This window comes from Salvelinus sp. IW2-2015, linkage group LG28 (assembly GCF_002910315.2).
Source record: "Salvelinus sp. IW2-2015 linkage group LG28, ASM291031v2, whole genome shotgun sequence".
NCBI classification, from domain to species: domain Eukaryota; kingdom Metazoa; phylum Chordata; class Actinopteri; order Salmoniformes; family Salmonidae; genus Salvelinus; species Salvelinus sp. IW2-2015.
In genome coordinates this window covers 29,269,915-29,286,119 of record NC_036868.1, presented here as the reverse complement: position 1 = coordinate 29,286,119, position 16,205 = coordinate 29,269,915, and the positions used below count along the sequence as shown (strand labels likewise).

The following is a 16,205-nucleotide window of genomic DNA, read 5'->3' as shown; positions in this document are numbered from 1 at the left end:
AATTTCAACATGCAGGGTTGGGTGATTATCCCTGTGATGCAGCATGTGCGTAAAACCCATCTGTTTGTTGCTTTGGCTGGTTGATCGTTTGTATTTGCGCAGTAGCAATCAGTGATAAGGTATCCCTGTTGAAAGGCCTTATAATAMCGAAAAATATACTTAAAATATATATAATTTTCTTGACCACAGTAGGGTATGTTTTAGTGTAGTTTGGTGTAATCTTACTGCAATGGTGCTGTATGTTTTTCTGTAAAAAAATGTTTTTAACACAAGTTGCCTGATTTGTCTATATCCACTTATCGTTTCCCCACTGAGAGTTGCATAATGCTGGCATCAGAAGAGAGTGTTGACCTCCCATTCTGTTTGCTGTGTTATGGTGACCTGCTCTAGAGAAGCAGCCACATCGATATCGATGGTGTATCTTTCATTTGTTTCTCTTTTGTATTTTTACCTACCTATCTCTTGTTCTCATTGTGTAGCGACGCCAGATCTCAGAAAGATAGGAGAACGCGAGATGAGAAAGGGGAGGAGGACTGTTCCTTCCCTTTCTCATCTCGCTTTCTCCTGTCTTTCTGAGATCTGGCGTCGCTACACAACAATGCTCATGATTAGACCCAAAGGAAGAGCTGAAGATTGATCCATAACGACATGAAGGTAAGTGTATATATATGGTATCTTTGTACATATTTAAGTGTAAATGGTTCCTATTTTATAGCTTCCTACTTGTGGATTAGTTTTGTGTCATTTTGCCTTGAGTATATTTCTCAGATTTGCAAGTAAGTCAGTCCCGTGATAGGCACATTCAATAATGATTTGACTTGAAGTCAGTGTCAGAAAGGAGTGGTATTCTGGGCGACTGCAGTACCTACATACACTACATATACAAAAGTATGTGGACACCCCTTCAAGTTAGTGGATTTGGCTATTTCAGCCACACCCGTTGCTGACAGGTGTATACAATCGAGCACACGGACATGCAATCTCCATAGACAAACATTGGCAGTAGAATGGGCTCAGTGACTTTCTACGTGGCACAGTCATAGGATGCCACCTTTCCAACAAGTCAGCCCACCAGAGCTGCCCCGGTCAACTGTAAGGGATGTTATTGTGAAGTAGAAGCGTCTCAGAGCAGCAACAGCTCAGCCGCGAAGTGGTAGACCACACAAGCTCACAGAAGGAGACCGCCGAGTGCTGAAGCGCGTAACYTGTAAAAATCGTCTGTCCTTGGTTGCAACACGTACTATTGTGTTCCAAACTGCCTCTGGACGCAACATCAGCACAAGAACTGTTCATCGGGAGCTTAATGAAATGAGTTTCCATGGTCGAGCAGCCACATACAAGCCTAAGATCACCATGTGCAATGCCAAGTGTCATTGGGCCATTGGACTCTGGAGCAGTGGAAACACAATCTCTGGAGTGATGAATCACGCTTCACCATCTGGCTGCCCGATGGACGAATCTGGGTTTGGCGGATGCCAGGAGAACACCACCTGCCCGACTGCGTAGTGACAACTGTAAKGTTTGGTGGAGAAAGAATAATGGGGCGTTTTTTTCATGGTTCAGGCTCCTTAGTTCCAGTGAAMGGACATCTTAACGCTACATCATACAATGACATTCTAGACAATTCTGTGCTTCCAACTTTGTGGCAACAGTTAGGGGAAGGCCCTTTCATGTTTCAGCAACACAATGCCCCCATGCACAAAGCGTGGTCAATAAAGAAATGGTTTGTCGAGATCAGTGTGGAAGAACTTGACTGGCCTGCACGTAGCCCTGGCCTCAACCCCATCAAACAACTTTGGGGTGAATTGGAAGGCTGATTGCGAGCCAGGCCTAATCGCTCAACATCAGTGCCTGACCTCACTAATAATCTTCTGGCTGAATGAAAGTCCACGTAGCAATGTTCCAACATCTAGTGGAAAGCCTTCCCAAGAAGAGTGGAGGCTGTTATAGCAGCAAAGGGGGGACCAACTCCATATTAATGACCATGATTTTGGAATCAGATGTTCTATATAGTGTATAAACTAACTGACTTAAGCATTCAGAGAGGAAATCACACCAGGGTGAAAAGCTGTGTCTGCTAAAAGCTTTTCATGGGAAAAAAGCTGGCGTTTTAGAAAAATGAAAGGACAGGGGAGTTCTTGGAATGACTGCCTGTTTCTTTCCTTCTTATACTCTCTCCCTCTGTCATTCTCTTTTTCTCCTTTCCTCTATCCCTCTTAGTTAAGGGAATAGAGAGAAAAGCTCTGCAGCTCGATGGAAGGAGCGAGGTAGGATTTTTTMGGGGGTCTGTGTGTCTAGCCYGAAGCTGGGAGGGAAAGAGGGAGGGAGAGAGAACACAGTGATCCCCACTCCCTATCCTCTTCATCGCAACAGCCTGTATTGAGTTGTTTGGCACACATTGAAGAACAGGGCAAGAGACGGAGAGAGAGGAGGAAAAAAAGAGATGCAAAACAGAGCACCTCTCCCCTCCCACCCCTTAGTGAGCCAGTCTAAATCATACTGGTTATCAGTGCTGTTGTTCTGTGAGTGTGATGCTGGTCAGACAGACCCAGGCGCAGACCTCCAAACCTTGCGGAGCTCCTCTCAGATCCTAAGCAACCCTGGAGAGCCTAGCCATCTCCCCCCGGAAACTCTCGCCGCAGCCACCGCTCACTCCCTACAGTGACATGTACCCTGAGGAGACCCGTGGGGGTGGAGGGGCAGCCGCCATCGACTACCTGGAGGGAGTGTATGACTACACTGCCCATGCCCCTGGCCTGGCCCCCCTCTACAGTTCCTCCACCGCATCCCTGGATGCCCATGGACCCCCCTTGGACGACAGCCTGCAGTCCCTTCTGTTTGTGCCCTCCACTCCCCAGCTCAGCCCCTTCCTCCGACACACCAGCCTCCCCAGCCTCCCCAGCCAGTCTTTCTACCTGGAGATATCCTCCACACCCGTAAACAGGTGAGAGATATAACTGTCTTTGACCCTTATGGGTGGCAAGAGTTAATTATCTGGCTGAATGTGTGTGGCTCGGATAGCTGTACTGTACCTAGGTGATCAAATCACATTTTATTTGTCACATGCGCCAAAATACAACAGTGTTTTAACTTTATTTATACAGGTTTTTCTCATTGAGATAACACCTCTTTTCCAAGAGAGACCTGGTCCAATAGCAGCAGTGGGAACAACCGTTTCAGACAAAACAACTTACATACACTAACACAACATTAAACAAAACTATAAACACACATACAGTACACAAAACATTTGGCGTTAAAAACACGAAAGTCTTGACTAAAAACAGCTGGCCTAAAGACAATTACACTCTTCTATGATTATATACACCGATCAAGTGTTTAAACTCCACCAACGAAACTAGATCATCAAATTTTAAAATGTTCAGGAGAGAATTCCAGGACCACGGAGCTAAGTAACTGAAACTATTTCTACCATGACCTGTTCTAATTTTTGGTACTGTTAGAAGCAAATGAGAATGGGACCATAATTTATATTTATTTACCGACCTGACTAAAAAAGAACAGGGATAAAATGGCATTTTACCCAATCTGGCCATATAAATCAGTGTATACCAGTGTTTAAGCCTACGCAAGGTCAATGACGACKATCCAACAGCGCTGTAGAGATCACAATGATGTGTTAGACGTACTTACAAGCCCTTGTAAGTAATGTGTAAGAGAGAGTGAGATCAGTGACCCTATTCCACTCCATTTGATCTGAATGTTCGTTAGAGTTAGTGTTAACTCTTGTGATGTTAGTTTTAGCAGTGTTGTTTGGACAGTGTGTTGCTGACTATGTAGTGTCGTTCAACAGCTACTGTGTCCCTTTGTTTTTTTTCTTCTTCACCAGACCACTAATTATGTAARTGTCACAGAGCATTTCAATAAAGAAATGCTCTGTCCCATATGATATGATTGCTTGGAGAGAAATAGAGTGATAGTCTACATTGATTGACATAGATTGAGTTTAGGTTTAGTCTTGTTCTAATTGTTCGCTTCAATTATTTGACTGTCCTTACTCCACATTAACAATATGTATTTGTCTTCCTGTGATCACATTTTGTTATTTGTCTCAGTGTACTTTTGTTTCTCTAGCATCCTCTAGGTAGTCTGACAAACAATGACAGTCAGACAAAATAAATACTTTAAAACTAAACATGTACTCAGGACTTCACCTTTTCAATAATGTTTTGTCCTCAAAGCAGGGTATTATGCTCATTATATGTGACAGTACTGTACTGGGTTAGTTTCATTTAAAAGTAAAACATTCATTATCAGAAGGGAAATATTTAGGCTGTTGAAAAGCCTTAGCTACGGAGCTCTAATTGCTCAGATTACCGACTTTGCTGGAGACCTTGAGAAAAGAACAATATGTAAGAACAACAAAAGTACACACGTACAGTTCATTCCCTGAATGAGGTGGAGACAGATTTAGTTCCTGGGGGGATAGTAGATGAATCCAAGTTGCTGCTGTTAGCAAAAKTTGGCTTGAGGGATTGAGGGGCTCGATGGTGTTGTCAACCTCAACAAGACYAAGCTTCTATTCCTCCTGGGGAAGGCCTGCCCGCTCCAAGACCTCTATCACAGTTGACAACTCTACGATGTCAACTTCCCAAAGTGCCAACAACTTTAGTGACCCTGGACAACACCCTGTCATTCTCTGAAAACATCAAAGCAGTGACTCGCTTCTGGAAGCTCATGCTCTACAACATCCATAGAGTACGGACTTTTCACACAGGAAGCGGTACTTGTCATCTCCCGTCTGTTCTACTGCATCTCTGTTGGRTGGGCTCCCCGTCTGTTCCATCAAACSCCTGGAATTTATCCAGAACGACGCAGCCCACTTAGTGTTCAACCTTCCCAAGTTCMCCCATGGCACCCCTCTCCTCCGCACACTCCACTGGCTTCCAGTCAAAGCTTGCATCCACTACAAGACCATGGTGCTTGCCAACGGAGCAGCAAGGGGAACTGCCCCTCCCTACCTTCAGGCTATGCTCAAACCCTACACCCCAACACCGAGCACTCCGTTCTTCCACCTTTGGTCTCCGGGCCGTCCCACCCCTACAGGGGGTCAGCGCCCTCTTAGCCCAGTCGAACGTCTTCTCTGTCCTGGCACCCCAAAGGTGGAATGAGCTTCCCCCTGAAGCTAGGACAGTAGGTCTGAATCCCTACCTCTTCAAAGAGTATCTTAAATAAGACATCCCTTATCCCCACCCCCGTTGTATGAATTTAACATGTACTTCTGTTTTCCTACTAGCACTAACTTTGCTGAACTTCTTAAGTGAGGAAAAATGTACATGAACACGACTGTGATGCAGTTCTCACCTAGCTACAGAATCTTAAGATGAATGCTCTAACTGTAAGTCGCTCTGGATAACAGCGCCTGCTAAATTAGTCAAATGAAATGTAGTCACCTCTCTTACAGCTCTCTTTATTGAATGAGAAAATATCTTTGTTTGACTTGTGAGATTTTCTATCAGAGGAACTGATGTTGGTCATTTCAAGTTTTGAAAGCACTTAAATCGAAACTGAGGCAGAGGTCATCAGAGGAATATGTTTTCAAAGAGAACCAGCACATTTTTGTAGCCCAAAAGTCACATTTTGAATCAATGAGTATGCAAAAGTTTTTTGTSACGCCATCTTGAAAATAATTTCACAAAGAACAACTCCAGGTTGATTCATCCCAGAAAAGCCAATCATCTGTCCATCCTGACCAACCCTGTGTTGCAGGTCGAGTGTGGTAGCCAATCAGCACTCAGTGTCCCAGGAGGAGCTCAGCAGCACCTCCGACAGGCAGGAGCCTTACACTGTGGCGGAGTCAGTGTCAGGCTCAGGTTCAGGGCCAGGGGTCGGAGTGTTTGAGATGGCCAAGGAGACTAGGTACTGTGTGGTCTGCAGTGACTATGCCTCTGGGTATCACTACGGAGTTTGGTCCTGCGAGGGCTGCAAAGCCTTCTTCAAAAGGAGCATCCAAGGTAAGCCTCTCATCCCCTACCACTATATCCCACTTCACTTTAAAACATTTAACTCCTTCTATTCACTGTATCAGAAGACGCACTCACGACCAAACTTTTAAAATTCATATCTAAGCCCTCTTAGCAATAAGGGTGCCACAAAAATACCACGTAATTCCCCATTCAGCACTGTACTCTATTAAAGGTAACTCATCTGACTGGCACCCAATGTTCCCTCTAAGCGGTGCGCGAGCAGTAGCCCCACGAAGCTTGTCCGGCACTGCCCTGCAGAAATATCAGCCCACAGAGAGAAGCACGTTATTGAACTTCACTCAGCTTTCTAGAGCAGTGGTCACGTTGATCTCCAAGGCATTCCTAGTCGATCGCCAAACATTTCTGTAAAAAAACTAATTTTTATTTGTTTCAGGCTGTTGCCAGTAGGTGTACCCGATTCAGCTGCCCTGTGTGCTGGGTAGGCAAACTGTTGCCATTTTGAACCATTTCATGTGTTTGAAGGTACAAACTCTGCCTTCCCGGCGTGCCCAGAGAGAAAATCAAGTGTACTATAGGGCTACCGCTTGCCAACTGGATGGCTCAGATGACCGTGTCTGCAGTAATGTAGCAGACATAAAAGAAAGCCACAGCAACATTGATACTGTGAGATTTCAAAACGTTTTAAACCATGACTACAGAGAGACTATTAACGAATACAGCAAAGAGCTGCTGTTTTTATGAGTGAGTCCCAGTGCAGGCTGAGGTGAGGACGGCTAGAAATAATGGCTGGAACGGAGTGAATGGAATGGCATCAAACACATGAAAAACATGTGTTTGATGTATTTGATACCATTCCAAGAATTCTGCTCCAACCATTACAATGAGCCCATCCTCCCCAATTAAGGTGCCACCAACCTCCTGTGGTGAGTTCATGTTTAAGTTCTTACTCGGCACTGTCAACACTTTGATAAGACATACAATGCGCGTTCTTCCTATATACAGGGCTARGACGAGCACTGCAGCAGTAATAAATGAGTAGGAAAGTGAAACTATAGGCTTGCGTTGTAATTATTAGCTGRGTGGGTCTTTTGTAACATCGAGGAATATACATTTTTTCCCATAGGAGTAACAATATGAATTTGTGCAAGAGGCAWAAATAATGCGGTGCGACTCGAGTTTCGGGTCCCTTTTTGGTCAGTGTCAGTGGAAAGGAAGAGCGGAGGGATGTTGAGAGGCGGACSCTCAGTCTGCTGCTCTCTCCCTCCGCTGAATACTGACCATGAGATGGAGGCACCAGCAGCCCAGTAAAATAAAAAGAAAAAGCAAATTACTTAAATGTATGCTCACTCAGCTGTGCCTCACAAGTAATACAACAACAGATCTATTACCAGTGTGATCATATAGCCTAGCTCAAGTTTATATTATTTAAAATATAATTTTWATAAATGGCCCGAACAACAATTGMCAGGGCAATTCAAGCAAAGCTAATATGCGTTGATAATGTATTGGGCCTATAGCTTACTGCACAAACCTCATTGCTACAGTCCTGTTTTTAATTGGTTAATGTTGCATAGGCTTACGTTTTTTAAGTCATGTTAAAAAAAATCTGACCGTTAGATCGCTGCTTGCATTTTGACTCAAAGTGATCTTGACTCAGAAAAGGTTGGTGATCACTGTTTGAGTTTTTCCTGTTAACATTATAAATGTTTCCCTTTACTGTGGCACATGTGATTAAATCAACGCAATATTAGCCACTTTCAATGCAACATACCGAAACAAAATGAACTATGCAACAGATTCTGTTGTAGGCAGAACGCATCGGAGTAGGATTCTATTGCATTGACYTGCACGACTCAGCCCGTACTCTACACAGACCGGTGCTGCATAAACTATCAGAGCTGCAGTAGGCCTATATGCAAATGTACCAWWACCATATATGGATCTGTGCCATTTACGTTGAACTGGATTGTGTTTACAGCATGAGCAGTCGTGACTAGATGTGCTCGTTTTGAGATCAAAGGGAGAGCTGCTTGTAGCCACGTGTSCACATTTTGTTCATATCCTTTTCTAGTTAGTGAGTTATTAGCCCAGTTATAGATAATTTGTAGTCAGTGATAGGGGACTGGTTGCTTCCTACAAGAGCACYAAATGTGTAKATTTCTAGACATCTTTAAAAAGCTAGTCAGGTAAGGAGCTTTTAATAACCTAAATAGGCAGAGGGTAGCATAATCTGTCTGATTATCTGTAATAATGGTATGAGAATAATCTTTTGTAAAGTGGTTTCWTGCATCAAACAACACAATAGATTTTAAGTCACTTGTCTCAAGGACAAGTGGAAAAACAGGTTAATGTCAAGCCCTGCATGTTTTTTTCAAAKGTCTCATGAAATGTAGGCCTACATTGAACACATTGGCTGCTACTGTAGGCTGAATGATAGAACAGCTATTTCCCTGTTAAAATGTTATGCAATGCATTTTCTTCATTGTTTTTGATGGTAGGCCACTCTGGTAGGCCTACATTGTGATTAAATAGCCAAAGTAGCCCACATGGCCACTGTTAAAACTGGAACTTAAAGGGGGTACAGCCTAAATGTTAACAGTAAACGCATGCTGGAAGTTGRACAGAATTTTCACAACGGTCAAGTTCGTACTCAGCAGACCTGACATTTGCTCAGTCCCGAGAGGGAACACGAGAGGGAACATTGCTGGCACCCACTGTCATTTTTAGCAGGTTGATGTTTTTTTCCCCCATCAGTCTTGTCCTGGAGGCAGAACTGAGCGATTTCAAAATTGGCTATATTATAAAAATATATAGGGGYAAATTTTGCTTTTTGGTCTTCATTTAAGGCTTAGGGTTAGCAGCGTGGTTAGGTTTAAAATCTGATTGTATGACTTTGTGGCTGTGTCAGCTAGTGACCACTCTGTAGGGCTGCCTCAAGAACAAGATTTATGACCAAAAACGCCAAGCTGCTCATTTTCAGCTCTCATTATAAGTTGTGCAGAGGTTTAGGGCACATGCGTGCTTGTGTGTGTTTGTGTGTGTTGAGAGAGTGACTTATCTAAGGTCTGACTGGTACCTACTGACTGTCATTTTCAGCTGTTATCATAAGTTGTGCAGAAGGTGTGGGCACATGAATATTATRGAGAAACCAACCTTGACATTGGCTGTTAATTGTTCCTGGTTCCCAGCCAGCTTCAAACCACTTACGGAGAGACGACCATCGAAGTTTAACTGTCATTTACCAGTACCACTTTAGTGATATTGCTAAAGGTACACTGGGTGTAGAGAAGGAACTAATCAAAGAGAACAGAACGACCTGAATTAAGGGAAAATATAATGTTCCTTTCATATCTGAATGAGAGTCTGTAGCTTTTTTTGCAAGTGTCTTGTATAGTAGGTATTGTGCCATAGACGTGGACAGTTTTCATTATTACTGAAATAGAGCATGTTGTAAAACCATATTCTAATGTTCTTTCAACGTTGAATAGGCGATCCTAGGGAGCGGAGTTAATTTTACCTTGTACGGCAGAGGAATCTTAATAAAATTACATTTCATGACGTTTCGTGGGGGTGGACATCACACAACAAAAGACACATAATCAGAACACAGTAGTTTCATGGTAATAAAACATTGTAGATACTACATTTGAATTCACTCTATGCCAGAGAGATATGAAAAAGAGGTATAGAGTGTTCCTCTCTGTCAAATAGCCTCAACCTGGGTGCCAGTCCCAGTGATTGGATCACAATAAAGTTTTCTTCCAGGTCACAATGACTACATGTGCCCTGCGACCAACCAGTGTACCATCGACAGGAACCGTAGGAAGAGCTGCCAGGCGTGCCGCCTCAGAAAGTGTTACGAAGTGGGCATGATGAAAGGAGGTGAGCAAGGGAACACAGTGGTGTTCACGTGTGTGCCCGCACACACACAACTTACAGTTTGGTTTGGCTTGCCTCAGTAGTGTGAAAAGGTTAGTATTAGTTAAGACTGCTTGATGCTGAAAGGACAGGCGGTGTGTGGCTGAGCATTGTGTGCAGATAAAATAGAGACATATTTTACCATGGCCTTGAACCACTTTTCTCTGATGGATGTAAAGGATTGATTAGTAGCCTACACACCCACAGTTTTGTTTTCATACTTCATGAATGCACACACACACACACCCATCCATACACACACACAGCGAAATTCTACAGCAAGGAAAGGATATGAAGTTATACGTGGAAGCAAGAGTGTAAATAGCGAGATAAGTGTGTGCATGGTTGTGTGTGTGTGTATATATATATACACTGCTCAAAAAAATAAAGGGAACACTTAAACAACACAATGTAACTCCAAGTCAATCACACTTCTGTGAAATCAAACTGTCCACTTAGGAAGCAACACTGAATTGACATACATTTCACATGCTGTTGTGCAAATGGAATAGAACACAGGTGGAAATTATAGGCAATTAGCAAGACACCCCAATAAAGGAGTGGTTCTGCAGGTGGTGACCACAGACCACTTTCAGTTCCTATGCTTCCTGGCTGATGTTTTGGTCACTTTTGAATGCTGGCGGTGCTTTCACTCTATGTAGTGTAGCATGAGACGGAGTCTACAACCCACACAAGTGGCTCAGGTAGTGCAGCTCATCCAGGATGGCACATAATGCGAGCTGTGGCAAGAAGGTTTGCTGTGTCTGTCAGCGTAGTGTCCAGAGCATGGAGGCGCTACCAGGAGACAGGCAGTACATCAGGAGATGTGGAGGAGGCCGTAGGGAGGGCAACAACCCAGCAGAGAGGACGCTACCTCCGCCTTTGTGCAAGGAGGAGCACTGCCAGAGCCCTGCAAAATGACCTCCAGCAGGCCCACAATGTGCATGTGTCTGCTCAAACGGTCAGAAACAGACTCCATGAGGGTGGTATGAGGCCCGAGCGTCCACAGGTGGGGTTGTGCTTACAGCCCAACACCGTGCAGGACGTTTGGCATTTGCCAGAGAACACCAAGATTGGCAAATTCGCCACTGGCGCCCTGTGCTCTTCACAGATGAAAGCAGGTTCACACTGAGCACATGGGTACAGACGTGACAGAGTCTGGAGACGCCATGGAGAACGTTCTGCTGCCTGCAACATCCTCCAGCATGACCGGTTTGGCGGTGGGTCAGTCATGGTGTGGGGTGGCATTTCTTTGGGGGGCCGCAAAGCCCTCCATGTGCTCGCCAGAGGTAGCCTGACTGCCATTAGATACCGAGATGAGATCCTCAGACCCCTTGTGAGACCATATGCTGGTGCGGTTGGCCCTGGGTTCCTCCTAATGCAAGACAATGCTAGACCTCATGTGGCTGGAGTGTGTCAGCAGTTCCTGCAAGAGGAAGGCATTGATGCTATGGACTGGCTCGCCCGTTCCCCAGACCTGAATCCAATTGAGCACATCTGGGACATCATGTCTCGCTCCATCCACCAACGCCACGTTGCACCACAGACTGTCCAGGAGTTGGGGGATGCCTTAGTCCAGGTCTGGGAGGAGATCCTTCAGGAGACCATCCGCCACCTCATCAGGAGCATGTCCAGGCGTTGTAGGGAGGTCATACAGGCACGTGGAGGCCACACACACACTACTGAGCCTCATTTTGACTTGTTTTAAGGACATTACATCAAAGTTGGATCAGCCTGTAGTGTGGTTTTCCACTTTAATTTTGAGTGTGACTCCAAATCCAGACCTCCATGGGTTGATAAATTTGATTTCCATTGATCATTTTTGTTCGATTTTGTTGTCAGCACATTCAACTATGTAAAGAAAAAAGTATTTAATAAGAATATTTCATTCATTCAGATCTAGGATGTGTTATTTTAGTGTTCCCTTTATTTTTTTGAGCAGTGTACGTGTGTGTGCACGCGCGTGTGTTCGTTACTAACTCTACTCTACTCTAAACCCCAGGCTTGCGAAAGGACCGCGGTGGGCGGGTTCTCCAGAGGGATAAGAGGCGTGGTGGCCCTGCTGGTGACAACAGTGTCCAGGAGCACAGCAAAGCGCCCCCTCAGGATAGTAGCAGGAACAGCAGCTTCGGTGGTGGAGGAGGAGGAGAAGGGCGGCTCAAGATCGCCATGCCTCCTGAACAGGTCTGAACATTTCACTGGCTTCCTCCATTTCATACATCTCCAATGTAGCCACTTTCATTTAGCAAACAGTCCTAAACAATTCAGTTAATACAAATTAATATGTAAGTTGAAACACAAAGTAACAAACAAAGTACCAGGATTAGTATCTTACTCGCTAGCAATCATAATCACAGGTAAAATTGGAATTAAATGCGCGGTGCCGGACTTCCTGCTCTCCTCCCCCAGGTGGTGTTCCTGCTGCAGGGTGCGGAGCCTCCAGCCCTGTGTTCTAGTCAGCAGTTGGGCCGTCCCTACACAGAGATCACCATGATGACCCTGCTCACCAGCATGGCTGACAAGGAGCTGGTGCACATGATCGCCTGGGCTAAGAAAATACCAGGCAAGAACCTAACACGGCACAGAAAATATACAGTGCCTTCGGAAAGTATTGAGACCCCTTGACTTTTTCCACATTGTTACGTTACAGCCTTATTCTGAAATGCATTAAGTGATCAGTTTTCCTCAGCAATCTGCACACAATAGCCCATAATGACAAAGCGAAAACAGGTTTTTAGATAATTTTGCAAATGTAAATAAAAAATAAATACGTTATTTACATAAGTATTCAGACCCTTTGATATGAGACTCGAAATTGAGTTCAGGTGCATCCTGTTTCCATTGATCATCCTTTAGATGTTTCTACAGCTTGATTGGAGTCCACCTGTGGTCAATTCAATTGATTGGACATGATTTGGAAAGGCACACACCTGTCTATTTAAGGTCCCACAGTTGACCGTGCATGTCAGAGCAAAAACCAAGCCATGAGGTCGAAGGAATTTTCCGTAGCGCTCAGAGACAGGATTGTGTCGAGCTGTGCTAAAAATACGCCCTCTCTTGCTCCTCTCCCTCTCTTTCCATCTCTCCATCTCCCCCCTTTCTCTCTGCTGTTACGCAGATTCCTTTCCAGGTCCATCTTTTGATTACATGTTGTCACTGCCCTTGCCAACGTAGTGAGTGATGGGGCTTGTGCAGTGTGAACGAGTGTCGTTTCCTTTCCCAGGGAATATCATAATAGACTAATTGTGACATCGGCCTTAGTAAGGTACACGACAAGACGAAAGGACATACTACAATTTAGATGGATTTCTGGTACATAATATTTTTAGGGTGTGTGTTGTACCCACCTGTCAGACTTCAGGCTCTTGGCGAAGATTAGTTTCCCAGGGCGTGCGGGATGGACTCCCAAATGAGTCCATCATCAGACCTCAGCCAGGAACCTCAAAGCAGCGCACCTGGTCAGAGAGACAGCTCTGGAACAAGCTCCAGTACGAGACACGCGTCAACTGCGGTCAAACCATATATAAACCCATTCAACCATACAATTACCACTTATCATCACCACTTTAAGATGTCACATTACCAGTAATAGTAAATCTGTCATTCAAGGATAGGAGCTCCCACCACACTGCAAACGCAAAGTAATTTTGAAGTGATATTTTACTTTAATTTGTGGTGACTGGACCCTGTTTGAATGCCTCTAGTTGAATCAGATCAATATGTATATTAGCTGTGGCAATAGTTTGTATTTTTCCAGGATAACGTTTTCTTCTCTGATCTGAATTCTTAGGTAGTAAATGCTATGGCATTAAATTATTACAACCTTGCACATAAATGCCATTGTGAAATGTCCTGATCTGCAATCCTTTGCTGGCCTGGCATGGGGTCCCTTCATCACACAACCAGGCTGTCTATTCAATAATCCAATTACTGGCTAAAGACCCTAAGAACTTGTCTTTCGGGTTCTTATGTCGACGCACACTGGGACACATCATACATAAGTGTTGTACTTAACAGTGTCGCGGGAGCGTTGTGTGTCGGCCCATGATGGGTAGCAGTGTGTTTGCACAAACAGCCTTTTGAGATGGTGACTGTAGCATCAGACTATAATCCGTAATGTCCCAGTGTGTATGTCAACCTCAGCAGCCGGTCACTGCCATACAAGGCTGCCACCACAGGAAGGTAAAGTGGTGTAAGCAGTCGTATGAGGCTGTAGTCTAGATTGCGTAGGGGTCTACTCTCTCTCTCTGTGTGTGTGTGTGTGTGTGTGTGTGTGTGTGTGTTAGTGTTGTGTGTGTGTGTGTGGTGTGTGTGTGTGTGTGTGTGTTGTTGTGTGGTGTGTATGTGGTGTGGTGTGTGTGTGGTGTTGTTGTGTGTCGTGTGTTCGTGTGTGTGTGTGTTGTGTGAAGAAGAAAGAGGATAGAGAGATAATGAGTACTTTTAAAGCCTTGTACACATCATTATACATACCTTTGGAAAGTATTCAAACACCTTGACTTTTTCCTTTGTTACGTACTATTTTCTAAAAATTGATTAAATCGTTTTTTCCCCTGCATCAACCTACACAACAATACCCCAAATTGACAGCAAAAACAGGTTTTAGAAATGTTTGCTAATTTATTAGGGTAGTGGGACGGTACGCGTCACCTCGTCAACAGCCAGTGAAACTAGCAGGCGCCCAAATTCAAACACAACAGAAATCCCATAAATTTAAATTCCCAGAACATACAAGTATTTTACACCATTTCTAAAGCTACACTTGTTGTAAAAATATCCAGCCCCAAAGTGTCCGATTTCAAAAAGTTTTACGACGAAAGTACACCAAACGATTATGTTAGGTATGAGCCAAGTCACAGAAAAAGCCAGCCATTTTTCCAGCTAAGAGAGATAAATTCATCCACTACTCTGATGATCTTCATCAGATGACACTCATAGGACTTCATGTTACACAATACATGTATATATATCCACAAAGTTTAGGCAGAACGCTACTGTCCCACTTGGCAAAAATCCTGAGCAAATGCAGAGCCATATTCAAATTAATTGCTATGAAAAATACTATAAAATCAAACTTTATAAATCACACATGAAAGATACCAAATTAAAGCTACACTGGTGTGTAATCAGCCAACATGTCAGAATTCAAAATAGGCTTTTCGGCGAAAGCATACGAATGCTATTATCTGAGTATAGCACAATAGTAAACAAACGAGAGAAGCATATTCCAACCCTGCAGGCGCGACACAAAACGCAGAAGTAAAAATATAATTCATGCCTTACTTTGACGAGCTTCTGTTGTTGGCACTCCAATATGTCCCATAACACATCACAAATGGTTCCTTTTGCTCAGATTAATTCCGTTGATATATATTCCAAAATGTCCATTTATTTGGCGCGTTTGAGTCCAGAAAAACACAGGTTCCCAAACTTGCTCAAACGTGACGACAAAATATCTCAAAGTTACTTGTTAAACTTGGCCAAAAAATTTCGAACTACTTTTGTAATACAACTTTAGGTTTTTTTAACGTTAATAATCGATAAAATTGAAGACGGGATGTCCGTGTTCAATACAGGGATGAAACTAAATGTAGCATGCCTTCTGACATGCCTTCAATCAAACAGGACACCACTGAGTGACCTCAACTTCAAGATGCGGCCTATTTCTTCATTACACAAGGAATAACCTCAACCTATTTCTCAGGAATGTTGACATCCAGTGAAAGCCGTAGGAAACTGCAAGCAATTTGCTTAGAAATCTGGTTTCCCAATGAACTCCATTGAAAGACAGTGACCTCAAAAAAATACAAATCTGAATTGGTTTGTCCTCGGGGTTTCGCCTGCTAAATAAGTTCTGTTATACTCACAGACATAATTCAAACAGTTTAGAAACTTCAGAGGGTTTCTATCCAAATATACTAATAATATGACATATCTATCTCCTGGGGATGAGTAGCTGGCTGTTGAATTTGGGTATGCTTTCATCCAAACGTGAAAATGCTGCCCCCTACCCTAGAGAATTAAAACAAAAAAACAGAAATATCACATTTACATAAGTATTCAGACCTTTAATCAGTACTTTGTTGACAGACACTTGGCAGTGATTACAGCATCTGGTCTTCTTGGGTATGACGCTACAAGCTTGGAATTATATTAGGGAGTTTCACCCATTCTTCTCTGCAGATCCTGTTCAAGTTCTGTCAGGTTGGATGGGGAGTGTTGCTGCCACAGTTATTTCAGTCTCTTCAGAGATGTTTGATTGCGTTCAAGTCCGGGCTCTGGCTGGGCACACAAGACATTCAGAGACTTGTCCTGAAGCCACTCCTGCGTTGTCTTGCACAT

General features: G+C 43.8%; 1 protein-coding gene across 1 annotated transcript in view; it reads left to right on the top strand.

The window, feature by feature from the left end:
* The first annotated feature begins 597 nt into the window (after positions 1 to 597).
* LOC111954041 (estrogen receptor-like) overlaps positions 598 to 16,205 on the top strand; it is a 29,088-nt gene continuing 13,480 nt past the window's right edge. The window contains exons 1-6 of the mRNA XM_023973541.2: positions 598 to 654; positions 2,221 to 2,944; positions 5,731 to 5,975; positions 9,714 to 9,830; positions 11,869 to 12,050; positions 12,276 to 12,429. Coding sequence (XP_023829309.1) covers positions 2,667 to 2,944; positions 5,731 to 5,975; positions 9,714 to 9,830; positions 11,869 to 12,050; positions 12,276 to 12,429 — 976 coding nt within the window. The 5' untranslated portion in view covers positions 598 to 654; positions 2,221 to 2,666. The remainder of the gene's footprint in view (positions 655 to 2,220; positions 2,945 to 5,730; positions 5,976 to 9,713; positions 9,831 to 11,868; positions 12,051 to 12,275; positions 12,430 to 16,205) is intronic.